The sequence below is a fragment of the Aphelocoma coerulescens genome, chromosome 7 (assembly GCF_041296385.1).
Source record: "Aphelocoma coerulescens isolate FSJ_1873_10779 chromosome 7, UR_Acoe_1.0, whole genome shotgun sequence".
NCBI lineage: Eukaryota > Metazoa > Chordata > Aves > Passeriformes > Corvidae > Aphelocoma > Aphelocoma coerulescens.
In genome coordinates, this window is record NC_091021.1 from 509,325 (window position 1) to 529,926 (window position 20,602).

The 20,602-nt window shown below is 55.3% G+C and overlaps 1 protein-coding gene across 1 annotated transcript; it reads right to left on the minus strand.

Annotated features, from left to right (window-relative positions):
• Positions 1 to 1,391: 1,391 nt before the first annotated feature.
• On the minus strand, positions 1,392 to 19,895 carry LOC138113442 (aryl hydrocarbon receptor-like). The gene is given in 12 exon segments (XM_069021632.1): positions 1,392 to 1,632; positions 1,745 to 2,008; positions 2,010 to 3,312; positions 3,662 to 3,803; positions 4,061 to 4,170; positions 4,255 to 4,457; positions 5,082 to 5,212; positions 5,436 to 5,559; positions 6,381 to 6,470; positions 9,819 to 9,925; positions 19,241 to 19,434; positions 19,531 to 19,895. Coding segments are annotated over 12 exon segments (2,865 nt in total). The 5' UTR covers positions 19,572 to 19,895; the 3' UTR covers positions 1,392 to 1,476.
• Positions 19,896 to 20,602: the final 707 nt, after the last annotated feature.

The window sequence follows — 20,602 nt, forward strand, 5'->3', positions numbered from 1 at the left end:
AGACAAACCTGTGGTTTTTTCTAATTTCCAGGTTGAAAAACGACAGTGCAAGGGAAAAGAATCAGCTAATTTGTCCTAAAAGATGTTTTCTATTACACAGTACAAACTATATATAGACGCTTTATAAATACATATATTTTATATCTCAATATATCTACATGTAACTTTGTATACATATAATATTTATTATTATATATTGTTATGATATAAAAATATTGTACATCTTTTTAATATACTCACCCTTCTCTGACAAATTTCCCAGTTCCTTTCACGCATCCATGGCAGGAGCTGGCAGATGGACTGTGTGCATCCCAAAGGCTCCACGTGCTCCTTAGGATCCCTTCCAACCCAGGTCACCAGTGGCAAGGCCAGCAAACCCTGGCATGCTCCAGATTGGGAAGAGACACAACCGGCCAAGGGGACACCAGGGAGGAGCTCCAAAACCATTTATTGAAACAAAACCAGGAGGAATTCACATGAATCCAAAGCTGGGCAAGCAGGAGGAGGGATGAGCTTTGTCAGGTTTCTTGAAGGGTCACTGTGTTTCTGATCTTTTAAACAACCTCTGCATTCCAGTCCCCAGGATGCTGCTTTGGGATGGTAAGAGGTTGTTTTTCCCTCCACTGGAGTGGCATAAAAATAAATCTGTCAGCTCATGTTATGTACACACATATGGGCTGTAGGGGATTTTTTCCTGTGGGAAAACATCACTCTCTCAATACTTACAATTAAGTACCATTATACTTATTTTCTTTACTTACTGAAATTTCTGGTTTTTAACTGAAAACTTTGAGACTTGGAAGCCTGAAGGTACCTGAGAGGCCAGCACCCAGAGAAAAGCAGCTTAGCAGCCAACCTGGGCATGTCTTGTACACTACAGCAAAGCCCAGGGTGTTTGCTACAGGAGCTCTAACCCAAACAGTGGGAACACCTGGGACACAGGGAAAGCTGGGGTGGGGAAGGACCAGGGCAACACAAGAACACAACACAGGGCTCATTTTCCTTATAAAACAGGCAAAATCTGTACAATGTGGCCATAGCCACAGGTGCCTGGCTGGGATGGCAGGAAATTTAATACCAGAGGTGAAAACCTTTTCTGTCTCTTTCTTTTGGGCACATCAATCTTGTATCCGTGTTGGATCGTGCCTGTAAATGCAAAGCTTTGGTGAAGCTCTGGTTGCACTCGTGGGCTGACCTGCAACCACAGCTCAGCTTGCTCCAGTGCTCTGGGAAATGAGTCAGCCTGCCCTGCTGCTGTCCCTCCCCAGGCCAGGGACACCTCCACAGGAACAGCACATGGAGCAGAATGGTGGGAAGGTGAGAAAAGGGCCCAAACTCCCAGGCAAGCCAAAGAAACTACCATCAATAGCACCAGCAGCAGGATGTGTGCACAGCAGTGGGGAAGGTTTGTTATCTGCAGCTTGAAGGCAGCTCCTTCCCCAGGGAACAGTCCTGCTTTGTCCATTCCAGCCTCTCCTACAGACAGAAGTCTCCCCTGGAGGCGTGAGGGGGATCTGGCAGCACTTCTGCCCGGGGCTGAGGCTGGCAGGGCAGAGCCAGGCATCCCCCCAGCACCGGCTGCTCTTGGGGCAGTCCCCTGGGAGAGCTGGACAAACCACAGCCGCTGCCAGGCTAGGAGAGAGAGAGAACAGTGGTGAGGCATTTTGCAGGGGGTTATTGGCACTGGCTGGGCACATTCCCAGCGCAGAAAACACTGAACCCCAGAGTGGAGAAAGGCCCTTACCCTGTGCCTGCCCTCCTGGCTCAGCGCAGAGGCGCGTGTCCCACAGGAATTCAGAGTGTCCAGAGGGCTGCCGATGCTCCCAAAGTGCCCTGCAGCTGAGCTGGGGAAAGGGTGCTGGGGCACAGAGGGAACGGGGCTCAGCTGCTTTTTGGGAATAAGCTGGCAGGAAGAGGGAGAAAAATGGGGGTATGGAGCCATCTCTTCCCGGGAGTCCCCAGTGCCTGCAGCTCCCATGCCGCAGGATCCCTTCAGGATAAAGTGCTGTTGGGGGCATGCTGGGCCTGGGGCCCCAACAGCCCTGCTGCTGGGACATCAAGTCATGGCTGAGGCCGTAAGAGCCAGGCTGAGCTGGAGACCCCAGGAGTGGGGAGACATAGCCCTGCCACGGGCTGGGCCGTGGAGGGGAGCGGGGGCCGTGGCCACACACCCCGTTCACCAGCAAGTGACAGCGCTCTGACCGGCTGGGCGGTGCCACGCGGGCCTGGCGCTGGCTGGGCAGGGAGAAGGACTGGTGGGCATCCCCTTGGAGGGGCTGCACGGCTGGGAAGTCACCCTGCAGCTGCTGGGCCCCGGGCGGCTCCTGCAGGCAGGGGGTTCCCGGGGCTGAGCTGGGGGCCTTGTCCCATGGGGTGCTCGGCGCTGGCTGGAGGAAGTGGAGCAGAGCCTTCTCCCCGGCAGGTCTCCACTGGGAGCCACTGGACGGCTCTTCCTGCTCAGCCAGCTCCAGAAGCAGCCCTGGCACAGCACCGAGGGGCTGATCCCACAGCGGGACAGGGGGCTGGCCCGGGGCAGTGCTGGGCTGCCCTGCACGCTGTGCCAGGCGGTACCTCGAGTCCTTGTTCGCTGTGTGGCATGGGGCAGTGCCTCCCTGTGGGCTGGGGGACGTGCCTGGCAGGGGATAGACCTGCTGTCCTCCCTCGTGCTCCTTCACCAGAGGGCTGGGGATGTAGGAGAGAACCTGGTTGCTGACCAGGCTGTCATTCAGGGATGGGTGGTCTGGGTCCATATTGACCATCACCATTTTCTCATCCAGCAGCAGGAGCTCCAGGTCCTCAGCGTTCAAGCCCAGGCCCTCCAGAGCACTGAAGAGCTCGTTGTTGGAACAGCTCTCGTCACTCTTAATTGAGAGTGAGTCCAGAGTGGCCAAGAGAGGGTCTTCCTGCTGCAAATCCAGCAGCTTCTCTTTGAGGCTGGTCCCCCTTGAGGAAACTGGAGCAGTGCCCATACTCCGGGCATTCCTTCCTGCACCTGGCAAGGACACATTCCCGAGGTGGGAAGTGCTGCTGAAGGAAGGGTTGGGAGTGGGAGCCAGGTGGGAGGTGTACACTGCCTTGTCCTGCCGCATCACAGTGCCCAGCAGAGACCTGGGGTCAGCGCCGTTCTTCTGGGAGCGCCCTCCACGGCTGCAGGAGGGCTTCCTGCACTTGCTGGGCTTCCCTTTGCTCTGGAAAGGATCAGGGAAGCCCGGGAGAGGGTGGGCGCTTTGGTACAGGAGCGCCTCTCCCGTAGCAAAGGTAAAGGGAAGATGCATGGACCGTTTCCGAAGGTGCTCTCCTCCTTCTTCATCTCTGCAGGGAAGGAAGAGGACACTGTGGCTGACACGTGCACAAACCCACCCCACAAAGTGCTTCTGCAACAGGCAGTTGTGACCCCTCAAGCCGCAGCCCCTTTGCTACAGCCAGCATGCATTCACACACCAATACACACCCAGGGCACCCATCTGCAGCACAACCAAGCGCCACCCTGTACTTGTGGGGTGGCCTTGCAGAGGGGAATGAACAGCACCAACCGCAGCATCCCACAGCTGCTCCTTTAAAAGGCACAAGCAGCAACGACAAATCCAACATCCTGCCCTGCTCAGGACATCCCAGAGGCACGGAAAAAGGCAGGCTGTCCCCATCCCAGCCCGGCACGTACACGAGGGGTCTCTGCGTGACCACGATGTACTCGGGTTTGCCGTTCTTGTAGACGAGCCGCGCGTTGGCCTGCACCCACTTCCAGCGGTTCTCCTTGGTCAGCAGCCGGAACACCGTCAGGCCGCTCTCCCCCGTCCTCAGCACTGCCGGGAGGAAGCACGAGGGCTGTACCACGGCACGCTGCCCTTCCCAGCTGGGAACGGCGGGAGCACGGCTGGCACGCACAGGGGACAGAACCCAGCTGAACACCCCTCACTACGCTCCTGCCCAAGCTGCCCGCAGTGACAGCAGTGGCACAGCAAAGCATCCTGAGGGGAAAGAGCCACTGGGCTTGACAGAGCTGCCCCAGTCCCAGCCCACTCATCAGCACAAGTGACCAGGGAGGAGAGGAGACTCTTACTCCTGACGTGGTTCTCAGCACAGTACAGCGTGTCAGCAGCGTGGACAAACTGGTACCCAGTGCCACACATCCGCAGCTCCGCCTCGGTGTAGCCCAGGACGATCTTCCCCCTGTGAGGGACAGAGCACACCCAGCTCAGAGGCACAACCAGGGAGGGATGTCTGGAATGGAGCACTGGAAACTCTGCTGCTTACTTGGGATCACACGCCAGGGGCGTGAAGTCCAGCTTGTGTTTCGTCCTGAAGATCATGTTCTTGGTTCGGATCTGCAGGATGGACGGGGGCTGCAGGGGTGTGGAGATGGCGAACAGAGCGAGCTGGGGGGGCAGGGCAGAGCCATCTGCAGACCTTTTGTTCTGCCCATGAAGCAATTTCAGCCTGCCTTGAAGGTTTAAAGCCTGGGAAGAGAAGAAAAGCTCAGTGTCATGCAGAAAAGTGGATGGAGAGGGAAGAGAAGGAGGAGAGCTGCACGGAAAGCAAGATGTCTGTCTGCAGAGTTGGTGTAAATAGAATCATCAAATCACAACATGATTTGCATTTGGAATGGACCTTAAGGATCATCTTGTTCCAATCCCCCTGCCATGGGCAGGAACACCTTCCACTATCCCAGGTTGCTCCAAGCCCCAATGTCCAGCCTGGCCTTGGACATTGCCAGGGATCCAGGGGCAGCCCCAGCTGCTCTGGGCACCCTGTGCTCTCCACTGCAGAGAGGAGGAGGGATGACCACCACCTACTTGATCTTAAGACATGCTTTTAACAGAAAAGCCAAGCAAAACACATGGAAGAAAGGCACTTTTGTTCCAGGTTCAGCATTTCTGAGAGGAGAGGAACAAAACCCACAGGGAGAGGCTGTAGGTACAGGCCAAACCCATGAAAAACAGGGAAAGTCCCCTTGCTGAGACAGGCAGGTGCTGCTCGTGGCAGGAAGGAGCACTGGGGTCTTTCCAGGCAGTTGTTCCAGTGGTGGCATGAACCCCTGTGGTGAGCCTGCCCCTCTCCTGCTGTGGAAGGTCTGTACTCACCAGGAAGCCAGAGGAATTATCCAGGAGGCAGCGAAAGCGGCACACAAAGCTCCTCTCCAGGAAGGAGGAGTTCTCTGGGGGCAGCTGATCCGGCTTGTAGATGACAGCAGAAGAGCCAAGACTCTTGCCTGCTGTGGAAGAGAGGGACTGAGAGAGGATCGAGCCAGGATTCACCCCAGTGAGGGTTGGAGGTCCCCAGCACTGGGCACTGCAGCAGCTTGCCGAGCACAGCCATAGAAACTGGGGAAAAGCCACAACACTGGGATGAAGCCATGGCCTGAGCCGCATGGGTGCAGGTGGTGACAGGGAGCTGGGCTGCCAGCAGCCCTGGAGAGCTGGCCAGCCTGCCCTTACCTTCTGGAGAAGGCTCACCCTCGGGAGCGTGTGGTGGGTCGAGGGCCCAGTGGAGGTTGCGCCTGAATTCCGGCTGGTCCTCGGTGTGGATCAGCTCGAAGACGCTCTGGTGCATGACCTCTGTCTAGAGGGGAAACACCACCTGTGAGCTCTGCAGCCTGTCCCCAGTGCCAGCTCTCATGTTCCACGGCCCCAGATGGGTTTATCTTACCCAGTTTCCCTGGTGCTCAAATGGGTCCTGCCTAAGTGAGGTTGGAAACTTTCCCCCAGAACTGATGCTGGCGGGAACAGACAGCACATCTGGCTCTAAGGCCTGTGTTGGGCCTGCCCTGCTCCCCCCAATCCTAAAGAGCCAATGCAGCTTCCCTGTGACATCCCCATAACTCAAAATCCTAGTGCTGACTTAAGAGATGAGATGAAAACACGGATTTGGGAACAAAACAGCAGCAAGGCCACTCCATCCCTACACTATTCCCAAAAGAACAATGCCCTGGGACCTACACCCTGCGCCCAGGTGGACAGTTCTCACCTACCCCAGGTGCTGGGGACAGCCAGCTGTGTGTGGGTGACACCAAACCACAGCAGCTGAAGGACTGCAGGCAAGTCCCACTTCCCTGTCAATCTGATCTAGTGCCTTCCAGGTTACCTGGGTGCCCAAGGCAAGCAGGGCAGGGAACCCCAGACATCTCACCACGGCCATGAACCCCATGAAGGCACATCAGTGTGGCTCCTGGGAAGTATCCATGGGCTGATGAAGCCCCTCGTCACCCACCAGTGACCATGTCTGGCATCTGGGGTCCCAATTCCCAAGGCCAAGGCAAAGCCCCAGACAGCCCCCTGAGGCCCTGTGATCCCTGCAGAGCCTCCTCCCTGCAGGCAATGTGGGGCTATTCTCAACCAGCAAGGAAAAATCGACTCCCTGCAGCAAGTCAGAGTCCCACCGACCTGATGAAATCCCAGATAGTCCTGGATTGTATGCGAGGAGTAAAATATCAGCCCTTCTGCTGTCACCACCAGCACGAAGCCATTGAGTGCCTGTGGGAGAGAGGACATCAGCAGGTGCAGGCCAGGCTCACGTCACTTTTCCAGCAGGACACTGGTCACCCAAAGCCTGGCTGGCCCAGCTAGCAGGCAGCCAAGCCGCCACAGATGGTCTCTCTGAGGTCATGCAGCTCCTCCATACAGCTGCCTGAGGCTATCCTAATCCAGACTGATGGAAAACTGCGCTTCCATCCTGGGAGCATTCACTCAGACTCTGCTTTGGACATGTGTCCTCATCCTGTGCAGGGAGCAGACAAAAACCTCCAAACTGCTTGCAGGATCAAAGTGGACATCATCAGGAGCCAGTCCATTCTGGTGGAAATGAGCCTTGAGGGCCTTGGCAGCCATGTGTGGCCACCCCAGGTGCGAGAGGAGTGGCCTGGAGAAGGACCACGGTGTGCCTGGACTGTCCATGGGCAAGGAGCAAGGCCAAGGAAGGTGCTGTCTCCGCTGCCTGCTCCCTCCTCAAGGTGGCCAGTGTTGAAAGGGCCTCAACCAGTGGAAACGGAAAAACAAAAGCTGAAGCATAAGGGTGTGGGATTTGAAATCCCAGCAAAAACCATCTGATTTCCGACAAGCCAATTTCCTCCAAAGCAGCAGGGAATTCAGGCTGAGGCTGGTGCCTGAACTTGGGGGGAAACCACAGAACCCATGGGTGACCCCAGAGTACATTTTGCTTTCAGCCAATACATCACAGAATGATTTAGGCTGGAGAATCACTCTAAGATCACCACCTCTGAGATCACTTCCTCCAGAGCCCTACCTGGCTCACGCACACCCCACATCCCCCAGGGCTGAATGCTGTGCTCTGCTTTTACAAAACAAACACCCAAAGCTGCTTTGCCCACACAGGTTGGAAGCCCCAAGGCCTCCCCACAGAGAAGAGCAAATGCAGCCATCAATCTGAAGTTTTCATTGCATTTTTAATGTTACACACTTCCACATCTCACAGGCCCTTCCACCCACTTCTCAAGCTCCAGGACTGCAAACTCAATATTCAAGGGAGCACCGGGCTTCCTGGCAGGAATGGGCTGAGCTGACCAGAGCCTCTGTCTTCCTCAAGAGGCTCATTCCTACCAGTTTAATACATTGGGAAGTAATTTGGGTGTTTTCCCTGAGCTAAAAGCCCCAAGCTGGCAGGACAGGACACAGGAGAAGGGACCAGGATGCTGGCTGACAGTGTCCTTTACACCTGGAGAAGACTAGAAGGGGCAGAGGAGCTTCCCTACCAGTCTGGGAACGCAGCTGCTTTCCAGGAGCCCTGTCTTTCCATCCCTGCTCACTGGCAGCAGGCAGGAGCTGACAGGCAGCAGAACACTGCTGACACAGGCACTGGCAGGGTCCAGGCAAGCATCCTCAAGTGCTGCAGGCACAGCACCAGCCCTTGCAAGCCTCTGTGGCACAGAGCCCAGGGCTTTGGAGACCTTGCCACCCCACTGCCAGGGCTGAGAGCAGGCCCACAGCAGTGCTCCCTGAGCCCAGCTGGCAGACATCACTCTGTGGCTCAGCTTCCCAGCTCTGAAAATCCCCAGAGTCACCCAGCAGACACCTTCAAGCCTGTGGTGCTGCCTAAGAGCAAAGGCAGTGAAAACCCATGAAAATCATTGGTTTACCCTCCCAGAAGCTGAAGAGCTTTCACTGCCCTGACACCACCACACGGCCACACCTCCCTAAGGGCAGCAGATCCCCATGGGGACACCCTGGCAGCAGGACCCCTCTGGAAGGCAAGGCTCCTGCAGTGTGGGCCCTAGGGCTTTTCAGAGCCCAAACCATCCTGTACCACACCAACCTGGCAGGGAAGCCACAGTAGCCAGCCCTGGCCTGCTTCCCCCACTTCATACTGTACAGACACCAGCACTAATTAGGGCCTGGCGTGCAGTCTCAGCCAAGTCCAGCTATTGTTGCTGCCAACTCCTGCTTCATTGTCCAGGTCAGAGTTTCTCCCCCCTTCCCTTCCCTTTATTCCAGGCACAAATGCTCTCTCTATTTACTGGGCTTGATCTCAGTGTGTGGGAATCTGCTGCAGAGGTTAATTAGTGCTGCCAAATGCACTTTAACCCTTTGAGCAGCTTCAGGAGAAGAAGAGGGGAAGAATCAGAGAGGACCAAGAGACAAAGGAAGTTCAGCCATCAGAGGTGACAGACCAGGTGGAAGTATGTTTATAAGCCTGTGGGAATGTTTCCTTGGGGGCACAGAGGCAGATTCTGAGCTCCTGCCACATCCAGGGTCACAGAGATGAGATGAGCCCTGAGAGAGCTGAACCAGCTTTTAAGACCCACTTTGGTACCTCTAAAAGGATGGCACCCAACTATGGGAGGAGCTGACGAGCAGGACATCAACCCCCAGCAAGCCCTGCTGAGCAGTTTTGTTATATCCTGAGGGAAAGCCCCCATTTGTTTGGTTATTAACTGGGCTGGCTTTGGCACTTCTCTCACCAGACACAGAACTCCTCAGCCTCAGGCAGGACAGCAATTACACTTCATGCTGAATGAGCGTTTGGACAGGAGCTGGGGCTGCCCAGCACGCTCAGCCCGTGCTGGAGGATGGCCAGGCAGGCAGGGGACGGTGCCACAGCCCGTGCCCGGGCGCCAGGCAGGGACAGCAGACCTGTGTCCTTGCAGGATCTCGTGCTGCCGGAGCCTGACCACTTCCCATTCACTGTGCACAGTTTGGGGACAGAAGGCGACCTCCTGGCATCTCTGAATAAACCCCGGCAGCTGCAGCACCACCAGCCCTGTCTCCAGCATCGCCAAAGGAGCCCACTTGGGAAAATCAGAGCTCCTGGGATACACCCACCTACCCTGTGTTTAAGGGATAAGCACATGGTCCCTCAGCACCCGTGTGCTCAATGTCACACATCGCCTCCTCAAAATCAGGGGAGACTTCCAGGATGTTTTCTTCCCTGTTTTCACCAGTGTTTGGACAACGTCCTTGAGCGAGGACCAGAGTGCCCACGTTGAAAACTGTGCTCAAACACCTTGCTCAGTTTGGTTCCCACATTACACCTCTGATACACTCACACATGAGAGTGCAGAAGCAGAAAAGATCAATTTCCACACTCGGAAATGCAGCAAGATGCCCCCTACATATGGGCTACTTACAGATGGCAGTTTTTTCCAGGAATAACGGGAAAAGCAGGGAAGAAGCAACACAGTTTCTGCCCCAGGGACCTTTGGAAGTCTTAAACCTCTGCGCAGTGAGAAGCACAGCGAGCTACACCACATGAAATCACAGGTCACCTGCCATCAGCAACACAACAGCCTGGTTCTGGGGTAAAACTGAAAGGAGCTGGAAGGGGGACAAGAGGAAGATCCTGTGAAGGCATTTGTGAGGAGCACTAACCTGTAGGAGCAGCTCACCCTCAGGCACCGCTGCCGAGCCCGGAGCTGGTCCGGGGGCACAGTCTCCATCCCTCTGGGCCTCTTTGGCACTAGGATTCTTCAGGGCAACTGCACCAAAAAAAGGGAGGGGATATCAGTGCTGCAGGAACACACTGCCACAGCAGCTGGAATGCTGCAGAGCTGGACAATGCAGGGAAGCCACCACGCAGTGACAGCCCTTTGCTTCGTCCCTCACAAGAGTCGATTTTAACAGGATGTTTCCCCACCCCTCAACTGCTTTGGTCTGGAGTTTTGGTTTTTTCCCCCCACTCCTTTTGCCCCACTTTTAACAACCTACAGGTAAAAAGCAGTTAAAGCCAGGGATCCTTAAAGCAGGTAGGCATCAGAATCACAGGATTATGGAACTGTTAAAGATGGAAAAAAAAGCCAGGATTGATGCCAGCACTGCCAAGCCCACCATGAGCCCATGTCCCCAAGTGCCACATCCACAGCTCTTCTGAACACTTCCTGGGACAGTGAATCCACCACTGCCCTGGGCAGCCTGGTCCAATGCCTGACTTCTTTTGAGAAGAAATTTTTCCTAATACCCAAACTAAACCCACCCTGGCACAACTTGAGGCCATTTCCTCTTGTCCTGTCCCTTGATCCCTAGAAGTGGAGCACAGCTCCCTCCTGTCAGGGAGTTGTGCAGAGCCAGAAGGTCCCCCTCGAGCCTCCTCTTCTCCAGGATGAGCCCCCCCAGCTGTTCCTCATCAGATTTGTGCTCCAGACCTTTCCCCAGCTCTGTTCCCCTCCCTGGACACACTCCAGCCCCTCAATATCTTTGTTGTTGTGAGGGGCCAAAACTGAACACAGCATTCAAGGTGCAGCCTCAGCAATGCCCAGCACAGGGGACAGTCGCTGCCCTGGCCTTGTGGCCACACCAAGGCTTTCCTGACCACCTGGGCACATGCTGGCCAACAGCAGCAGGACTGCCCTACACAGGAGGCATTGCAGCAAATCCCACTCTTCCAGGATCAGGAACACACCATTTTGAAGGATACAGCTCAGCCAGTGATGTCTCGTTACAGTTCAGCAACACAGTGGGTTTATTCAACCAAATTAAGGCAAGCCACAGCTCACAGTGGGGGAAAAACAACACGGAAAACACATGGATCCAGACACAGGCACCCGAGATCTGACAGCGGTCGATGCACAACCCACACGCACGAGGGAATCTGTCACTCAGCTGAACTGAAGGATGCGCCCGTAAATTTTGCTCGGTACTCCCCAAGAGAACAAATCCTGGGGAGGTTTTGGTAAGGGTAAGATGACACTACACCTCTGCATGACAGGCCTGTCCAGAGGAGAGAGGAGCTGGCAGGAAAGCTGGGAAGCCTCCTGCCAGCACCATGAGAACAGAGGACAGCACTCGGCCCCTGGTGAACCAGCTGCTCCCACTGGGACCAAGGGGGAAAGGTGTGAGGCACCAGTGCACCAGCCTGCCAGTGCACAGAGGGAGCAAAAGCTCTCTTGGATCTGCCTTTCCCAGCTCCTGGGCTGCGTGTGCTGCAGGGCTGCCAGGCTCAGAGGTGATGGCAGCATCGAGTGGACCCTGGAAGCAACTGGACAGCGAGTCAGAAGGCAACAGCCACCAGCACACAAACAGAACCAGGCTCTGTAACAGGCTCTGCTCTGCCAAAGCAGCTGCTGAAACTCAGCTCCTCCATCTGCATGGAGCCGGTCCTGAAGGATCTCAGATGCTGCAAAACATGGATGTTCCAGAGTCAGGCTTTGGGGACAAAGTTCTTCCACCAGGCACAGGACACAAACTCTGTAACCAAAGGCAAAGCATGTCCTGGTTTTAATATTTAGAGAAAAACACCCGATGCAGCGGCAATGCCGCTGCTTCTGGGAGCTCTGGGGAATTCCCTGAGCTCAGCCTGCCCAGACAATTTCAGGAGCTGTTTGGCCAGGGATGGGCTGACACCAGGCCCGAGGTTACAGCACACGTTTGTACAACTGTGGGTCAGGCCCGAGCGAGCTGGGGTGGACACACACAGGCTGCTGTGGCCTCACTCTTCCCCACCCCAAGGGACCACCCGGGGTCACCTGTCCAGGCTGGAGCCTGCACAAAACCTCAAGAGACGGACAGGCCATCAGGCAGAGCAGCAGGAGAGCAGCCACAGCACCCAGGCAGGGCCCTGTGGGGTGGATGGAGCAGGTTTGTGCCAGCGCTCTCCCAGCAACTCGCTTTTCTGATTGCTGGGAGCAAAATGTGGGAGCTATGAATTATTAAAGGTCTCCAGTCCTCCTCCGTGAGCTCCCAGCCCGCTGTGCTGGAGGTGAGAGATAAAAATAAACCTGGCTGACAGGAGAGCAGCTAAAGGTGCTGCCCTCTGCTCAGGGCTCTGGTTTAATGGTTTGATATCACCCCTGCAAAAGGAAATCTTGATCCCAACTGCTGCCTAAAAATAGGCTTTGTTACCAGCATCAGGGCCAGAATGGACACGTTAACAGCAGAGGACAGCCCGCTGTCCTCCGTGGGGATGCCTGCCACCAAACAGGATCCAACCGCCAGGGTGTGAGGGATAAATCAGAATTCCCAGGGAGGTTTCCCCATGAACTTTGCCAAACAGCACCTTTTCCACACGAGTCACCCAAGGATCCCCAAAGATGACAGGCTCTTGGCTGTGGCCATGCCAGGCTGGCGTCCTGCCCGGTGTCCCCCGGCTTTGTGTGTCCATAAATAGCCCCGTGCAGCCCCTGGGGTCAGCAATTCAGCAGAACTGTCACAGCACATCAGGCTGACAGAGCAGAACGAGCCAGGGAACCACCACATCCTCCCTCCCGCGTGCATCCCACATCCCGGCACCGGGAAAGGTGGGACGCACTTCCAGCACAGCGCTCGCCTTCACCTAGGGCAGCAGGACCACGTGCAGCCTTTGCATAGCTGGGGACAGGCACTTGCAGGAAAAAAAGAGGGGAGTAAAGGAGAGAAGTGGCTTTTCCTGGACTTCCTCCTTCTGGCCACCAGCGTCACCCTTGCTGCTGGAGGGAAAAAGGTGAGGAGACAGAAGCTGGTCACCTGAGAGCAGCAAGGCCTGCAGAGCTTTCCTGCTATTCCTTCCAAGAAACAGCTCCTGCCAGGCTCCGCAGGCTATTTGGCCACAAAAAGCCTTTTAGCTGAAAGGAAGAAAATCCCTCCCATCTCTGGGAACAAGCTCCCTGCCCACACGAGGAGATGCTCCCTGCCCCGTGGTCACCCTCACAGTCGGTGCTCACCAGCTCTCTGCTGCCTGACCCTGTGGTATCACCAGGAGAGCAGCAGGGGCCACCAGGCGTGGGTTTCCTCCCTCCCTCTCCAGGTGCTTCCCCTGGCGCCCAGCCTGGGAAGCTGTTCCACATGGTGCTGCAGGGACACCTCGCTGCCTACCAGGTTTGCCGGTGAACTCCTGAACTTGTTTTGCAGACCTGGGAAATCTCTGCACCACCAAGCAGGAATTAACATTTTTGAGGGGATATCTCCCACCCCCTTCCCTCCACACAGCAAAAGCTCCCGGTGGGAGCAGAGTTTCACATCAGCCACTGAGTGTGAAGGAGGAAAATGAAACAACTCAATCCCAAACCTGCTCCAGGCATTGATGCAGGAGAAGGAAACCAAACTGCATCTTGACTCTTCAAGAGCTGCAGGAGAGGGCTGGGCCATCTGCACAGCCACTGTCAGTCTGAGCAGGTCATGGGGAGAGAAGGATTTTGGTAATGGTGTTCCCTGCAAGCCTTCTGCCAAACACCCCAGCACGTACCAGCCCCTCTGGGGGAAGGATTGATTGATTGATTGATTTCTTAATACAACTGCCTTTTATCCACCTCTCTCTTTCTGTCATTTGTGCCAATCCCCTGAAGAGCTGGTCTTACCTCATGGTAAAGTCTCTACTCCCACGAGTGGATCTCCAGATCTCCCTTTCCCATCCACTTCTCCAGCTTTTTTGTGCTCACAGGAAGAGGAACCTGTGGCTCTGCTGCTTGGTACACACCCCCCACATCAAAAAAACCCTCAAAATTGTTTTTTCCTGTGTTTTACTGCTAGTAAGAGAAAATACTGGAAATTTAGAGAATGCCATGGAAATGGTGAGGGCAGTGGGCACAGATTTGCTGATGCCAGGCCACAGAGCCGTCTCCTTCCTGCCTTGCTGAACCATCAGTTGGGTTCTCGTCAGTGCTGTTCAAAGCCCATTTTCCAGCCACCGGCAAATGCTTCCTGACTTCCCATTTGTTAATTCATAATGGATACTGCGGTTTTACTTAACTTCATACCTGCTGCAGCTCCCTGTTGGCAAAAATTTCATTAAACAGATGAATTATTTATCCCTGCCTGAATGGTGTGGACCCCCCACTTTCCAAGAACACTCGTGGTTAATAATGGATGGCCTCTTAAAAGATCTCATTGCGCTTTTAGAAGCGAGGAGGCCTTGCCTACGTGTAGCTTTTGGTTGTGTCACTCGGGTCTCAAAGGGAGAAGCACGTGCAGGGGTTTAAACAAGGACAAAGATGACAAGGACCTGCCAGATTTTCCTTCCTCCTGCAGCATCAGGAGCTGTTGGAGCCCTCCCTCTCCCACTGCTCCTCCCTCGGGAGCTTTAGCGTCCATCACAGAATGGTTTAGGTTGGAAGGGGCCTTAAACACCACTTGGTTCCACTCCCCTACTCTGGACAGGGACACCTTCCTCTAGACCAGGAAGGATCATCCCAGCCAGCCCAAAACCTCAGCCTGGAGTTTCTTCCCAGCTCTGCTCCCCTGCCTGCCTTTGCAGGAGCCTTGGGACAGCCCAGGTGCTTGTGGGCAGCAGAGCAGGCAGCCCCCAGGAAGCTCCCACAGCTTCCTACCAGCTGCTTTCCTGGGAGTCAGGGAAAAACACTGGGCAAGGCAAGCAGGCAGCAGGAAAACTGCCCACCTAAGGGAAGTCACAAGACTTCTCCAGCTCAATTTGCTCCTCCGAGCTCAGCTCATTACCTAGGCAATTAAGAGAGCACAGTGATCACAGGACAAGGCTTTGTTTTTCTTAAGCCAGCCCTTAGGCTTCCCTGCTGCTGCAGCTCTCTGCAGTGCTTGACAAACAGCTCCGGAGGAGGGAGGGCAGACAGGGAAAGGACGAGCAGCGTTAGTCCCACACACCCCACCCCAAGCCCTCATCCCTAAGCAGAGGTTTCAGGGGCACAGTTACGTAGTCCATAATAACTATATAATTAAAAGCACTTTTCCAGCCTGACCTGACTGCAGCTCGGGCACTTTTTGGGCCATCACAGCTCCAGCAATAACAATCTGGATTCATATCACAGTTCAAAGGGCGAGGCTCAGCCCCGAGGCTCCACATCGATCCTACAGCAGCCACCAACGACTTTAAGAGGACTCTGGGAAAATCCCCAAGCCCCCAACATCCACAGGAGTGTTATCTTTTAAAGGTACATGGGAGAGAAAAACTGCTTAAGTTTTGCATACGCAACCTTAACCTTCCATATAAAACAGCCCCACGCAGAGCTCAAACCCACACAGAGCCCAAAACAACTCTCTGATCCACAACTGCAGACTGTGCAGCCCATGAGCTCTCTGGAGCCAAAAGTTTCTACAGCCACAACACGTGCCGGGGTGTTTCCCCCCTCTCCTCCCAGCCAGTGATGCACCTGAGCTGCCCAGAGGCTGCTGGCAAGCCCAGACATCCAGGCAGGATGAGTCTTCATTTCCAAGGATTCCCACTTCAAGGCAGGGTTAGCCCACTGCTGTGGGGTTCAAACATGCAGTTCCTGGCACCACAGACCGACCTTTTCCTACAGCTCATAAACCCTAGGCTTGATTCAGAGCATCAAGAGAAGTCCCACAGGTCAATCACTGTCACAGGTCTGTGACAGGCACAGGGCGCTCTGGGGACACCCAGCTGGCCCCCACGGGCAAGTGAGCGCCCAGCAGCGGCTCCTCTCACGCACCAGAGGGGCCAGGCCTGCTGCAGGATGGGAAGCACAGCGTGGATGACCTTCCCAGCACGCTGCAGGAACAAACTGCGAGGGACACTTGTGCAAAGTGAGCCCTTGGTCGTTGTGACATCTGCCGATTGACCTCCCACCAGGAGTTTAAACGGCCCAAGCTACACAGATGGTACCCGACAGCCACATGACAAGGTGCCTTTGGGGCATCCTCCTTTTTTGATAAGAAATCCTCACGCAGAACAAGACAGCAAACCCTCCCCTGGCACATCTTTCCTTCTCCCTCCTGTTCCAGAAGGTGAGGGAGGCAGCAGAGACAGGGACCTCTCCTCCCCAGCCAGCAGAGTTGGCTGGGCCCTGGCTCCAAGCGGGGGGAACAGGGAGGGATTAGAGGGGAGCAGCCCGGCCAGGCACCACGGGATAAGCTGCTGGCACTCAGATGGTGTGACCTGCCATGCACACCCCGGGGCGGTGGCACAGCCAGGGAGGTGCCCTGCAGCACAATGCCACCTCCACCAAACCCCATGTGCTGAGAGAGACTCCAGCAGAGCAGGGAGGGAGGTTAGAGTGGTGAATGAGAATTAAAAACACTTGTTTCACCAAGGGGGAAAAGAAATAAGGCATTTGGGAGGACTGTCATAGGAGAAGAGACCTGGATGGGAAAGGAGGAGGTACAAGCCTTTAAATCAACTGGCACTGATGTCTGGATAGGACCCTCAGCTTGGAAGCCAGCCTCAGCTCCTTTTGGTCCGCCTGGCCCAGGTGCTGGCTTCTGGTCAGTGCTGCTTCTCCAGCAGGATGGACCTTACGAGTCCAGCTCCCCGGCAGGACACCTCTCCCAGTGTCTCCATCCCTGCCGTGATCCTGCTCCCCCTCCTAAGCTCACCTCTTTCATGGTAAGGAAGCACTGGTGTGAACTTGGGACTGTAAAGTCGGGCAGTGGGTGAAGGGAAAGGCACCCGGGAATCTCAGAGAGGACAGCGGTGCTGCTCCACCACAAAGGGAGCCTCTTCCACCCCGCCACGGACCACGAGGAGAGCTTGGCTAAGATCCCTCCTCCCCCCGAGCTGCTGAACACACGCGGCAAGCGCCCGGCACCGAGCTGCCTCCTGCTTTGTTACACCGGAGAGATCTGAGGGGAAAAAACTGAGTGCAATCAGTAGACGAACACACACAGGATGCTCTCGTCCCTTGCTCCTCCAAAGACCTGCAGAAAGCCACCACCCGGCATTGGGCTGGCAGCAGAGCCACAGCAGAGTCACCAGCCCAGCACATCAGCCTTGTTTGGGAGGAAGGGCTTGTTTGGGTAAACAACCCTGCCTAGCAAAGACGGCGCTTGATGATCTCTAAACCACTCCAAAGACTAAACAACAGAGCACTGAGCAAGCCTTACATCCTCCGAGTCCTGTCGCCGAACTGCAGGCCTTTAGCTGTGCCCGCAGGCAGGCAGAGAGGCAGCAGGGACAGCTTCACTTCGGGCTATAGAAAGTATGAAAATCCCCATGTCCCAAGGAAAAACGTACCTCTATAAAAATCAAAGACCTTTAGGCCCGTACAAACTTCCCCACACATCAGCTGTGTGCAAACCGAGATGCTGAAATAACATTAAAGTCCATTAATAATTAATAAATCAATAATTATTTATTTATTGCGGCTGGGGACAGCCGGCATAACCCTGCTGGGTGAATTGCTGTCAGCGATCATGGGCAACACCTGAGACCTGCTCCAGCTGTTTCTCCTCACAATCCATGGCAGCACATCCCAGATTTTGTCCTTCCTTTCCCTCGATCTTCTTTCAGGGAGTGCTCAAGCAGGGACAACAGATAGATAAATAAAGACACTTAAAATCAATTGTTTTGTTGTTGACCTTGCCCAGAGCTCCACTTAAGGATTCCTTTTCAGTTGTTATTTTGTTTTAAAGCACCAGGAACGACTAAGCTCGGTCTGCAATCGCTATCTGCATCTGAAAGGATGAAGCTTTCCTCCTTCCCTGCCACATCTGCCTCAAAGCCGAGAGAGGGGGGACCCATCCATCCCACAGCCTCCGACGAATGGAAATCGGTGCCTTGGAATTAAACCAGATGGAATGAGAGAGGGGGAAAAAAAAAAAAAAAAGGGGGAAAATGAGGCAATCTCAGAACAGTAAATTTCCTGGTGACCTGGTGCTGCAAGGCAAGCTACTGTCCCAGGCCATTCCCAGCTCACCCACTTGCCAATCCTTTAAGCGGGGTTTAAAGAGAGTGGAAAGGGGGAAAAAAAGAAAAAGGAAGCATTTTAATGTATTCAATGAGAAATCGTGGTGTTTCTGTGACCTGAAAACGCAGCAGTCTCGAGCCACTGCTACTCCACCAGGCAAATCCAGGGATGCCTCGATGCCCTCCTGAGGGCTCCTCTTAATTATTACCACAGCGCGGAGGAACGGTCCCCAAAAATAAAAAGTTGCTGAGTAACCTGCAAGCACATCACAGGGAATTACTGCTCACTGCCAGCACACCGAACGTGCCGTAACAGAGGAGGAAAAGTCCCTTCCGTGGGGAAGCTTCCCAACCGGGCAGCACAGGGCTCCGCCTCACCCTCCCGCAGAAACCGGGATTCTCTCCTTCAGCGGAGCCCACAAACAAAACCAACTTCATCTCTCCAGATCCCTCCGAGCCTGGCAGCTGGAGACGGCACAGCGAGGAAATGTGGGTCAGAAAGGAGGGAAAAAGCAATTCTAGGGGAAAGAAACCAAAATTCTGAGGGGTAAGGGATTAAATTCGGGGGGGGGGGGGGGCGGGGGCGGGGGGGAAGAACAAAATATTCGGGGGGAGGGGGAAACAAAATTCCAGGGGAGTAAAGACAGGAAAGACACAAAATTCGAGGAGGTAAAAACCCACCAAAATTTGAGGGGGGGGGAAATTCAGGTGGGAGAGAGCCCCAAAATTCGAGGGGCGGGGAGGGGGGAACCCCCACAACAGCAAAATTGGAGGGGGAGAGGGAAATCCCACAAAATGCGAGGCGGAAGGAGGGAATCAATTTCGGAGGGGGGGGGGAAGGAAAGCCCCCAAACAATCGACGTCGTTGGAATGACAAACATTCAAGGGTGGAAAACCCTCGAAAGTCAAGTAGGGGAAAACCTGTCAAAATTCGAGGAAGGAAACCCAAAATGCGAGAGGGGAAAATCCCACAAAATTCGAGGAGGGAAAGACACAAAACTCCTGAAACTTGGGGAGGAAGCCCCAAAAATTCTAGGGGGGGAGAAAAAACAGCACGATTCTGGGAGGGAAAGAAAACAAGCTTTTGGTGGGGGAAACCCCATAAAACGAAACATTTTAAGTGGAAAATGCTCTGTGGAGGAAAACAAACACACGAAGTATTTTGGAGAGAGGGGGGACAGGAACCGCGGTTAGGGAGCAGGGGAACACCACACAATCCCGGCAGGAATGGCGAGGACCGGGAAGCAGCGGAAAGGCGCCCATCCCTTACCTCCGAAGAAGCTCCTGGCGCGCAGGAAGCCGGCGCTGAGGCGAAGCACCGAGAGCTTGTCCAGCCCGGCCACCACGTCGGGCGGGAAGGGCAGCAGCCCCGCCAGCCGCTCCAGCTCCCGGTTCAGCCGCTCCCGGTGCCGCTTGGACGGGTTGGAGCCGCCGCCGCCGCCTTCGGCCGGGCCCGGCCGCGTCCTGCCAGGCACAGCCGAGTTACCGGGGAAGGGGAATCCCCCTCAGCCCTTCCCCGGCCCCCTCAGCCCTTCCCCGGCCCCCTCAGCCCTCACTCACGCCCGCGGCACCGGCTTCCTCCGCCTGCGCCCCGCGTACATGGCCCGGCCGGCAGCGCCCGAGCCGCCGCTCCCTGAGGGACAGAGAGGCAGCGGGAATGGGAACGGGGACGGCCCGCCCTCGGTGAGGGGGGAGACGGGAGGATAGAGAGGGATTTGGGGCTGCGGGGGGATTGGGAGCAGGGATTGATGTGTGAGGGAGCTGAGGAGGGATTCGGGGGCTGAAGGGGGAGTGGGAGTTGATAGGGTGGAGGTGAGGAAGGGGAGGGATGGAGGGGGTCAATGAGGAGCTGAAGGGGGCTGATGGTGGTTTGGGGTGTGAAAATGGCCTGGAAGGAGTAGGGGGTGATGAGGGATGTAGGGGGATTTGTGGCGAGAAGAGGGGGCTGAAGGGGGATTTGGGGCGTGAAAGTGGGGTGTGGGTGGGATAATGGGTGGGTGGGGATATGGAGGTACTGATGGAGAGGTGGGGACTGCACCGTGGGTGCTAATGGCTCAAACAATCCACCTGGTGCTTTGCTAGCGCTGCACAGAGCGGCCTCGCAGGTGCAGAGGCTACAAACTGGGTTTGCAGATAAGGGAAGAGGCTGATAAGAGGCAATGTGGGGTAAGTCTTTATCATGCCCATGTCCCCCCTTGCGGAATAGCTCAGCTGAAAACTCCGTTCCGAAGTACAGGGACAGTCACACCTAAGATGAAGGTACCCATCTCGACGGATGGGCCGTAATTAACCACGCTCACTTGGAGACAGCTGCGACATCTCAGAAGGTGTCAAGGGTCCCCAGGTGTCCCGTGATCCACAAAATTATCCGGTGTGAAGCTCCCCACCCCAGGGGAGCTACAGGGGATGTTCCCACGCAGCCTCAGCATAACATAAACCCCACGGGCCTGGTGTGTGTTGGACTCTCACCACTCGATGGGTGTAGTCTGCAATCACCACCTCGGCAAGGCACGGGAAGGACTCGAAGAGGAACAACGGAACATCACTGAAATCTACAAAGTAGTGATATTTTTTTCTGCTTGGTCTGTTTCTCTGTCGCTTTCTCTCCGCCCTCCTATCTTTTCCCTCTCTC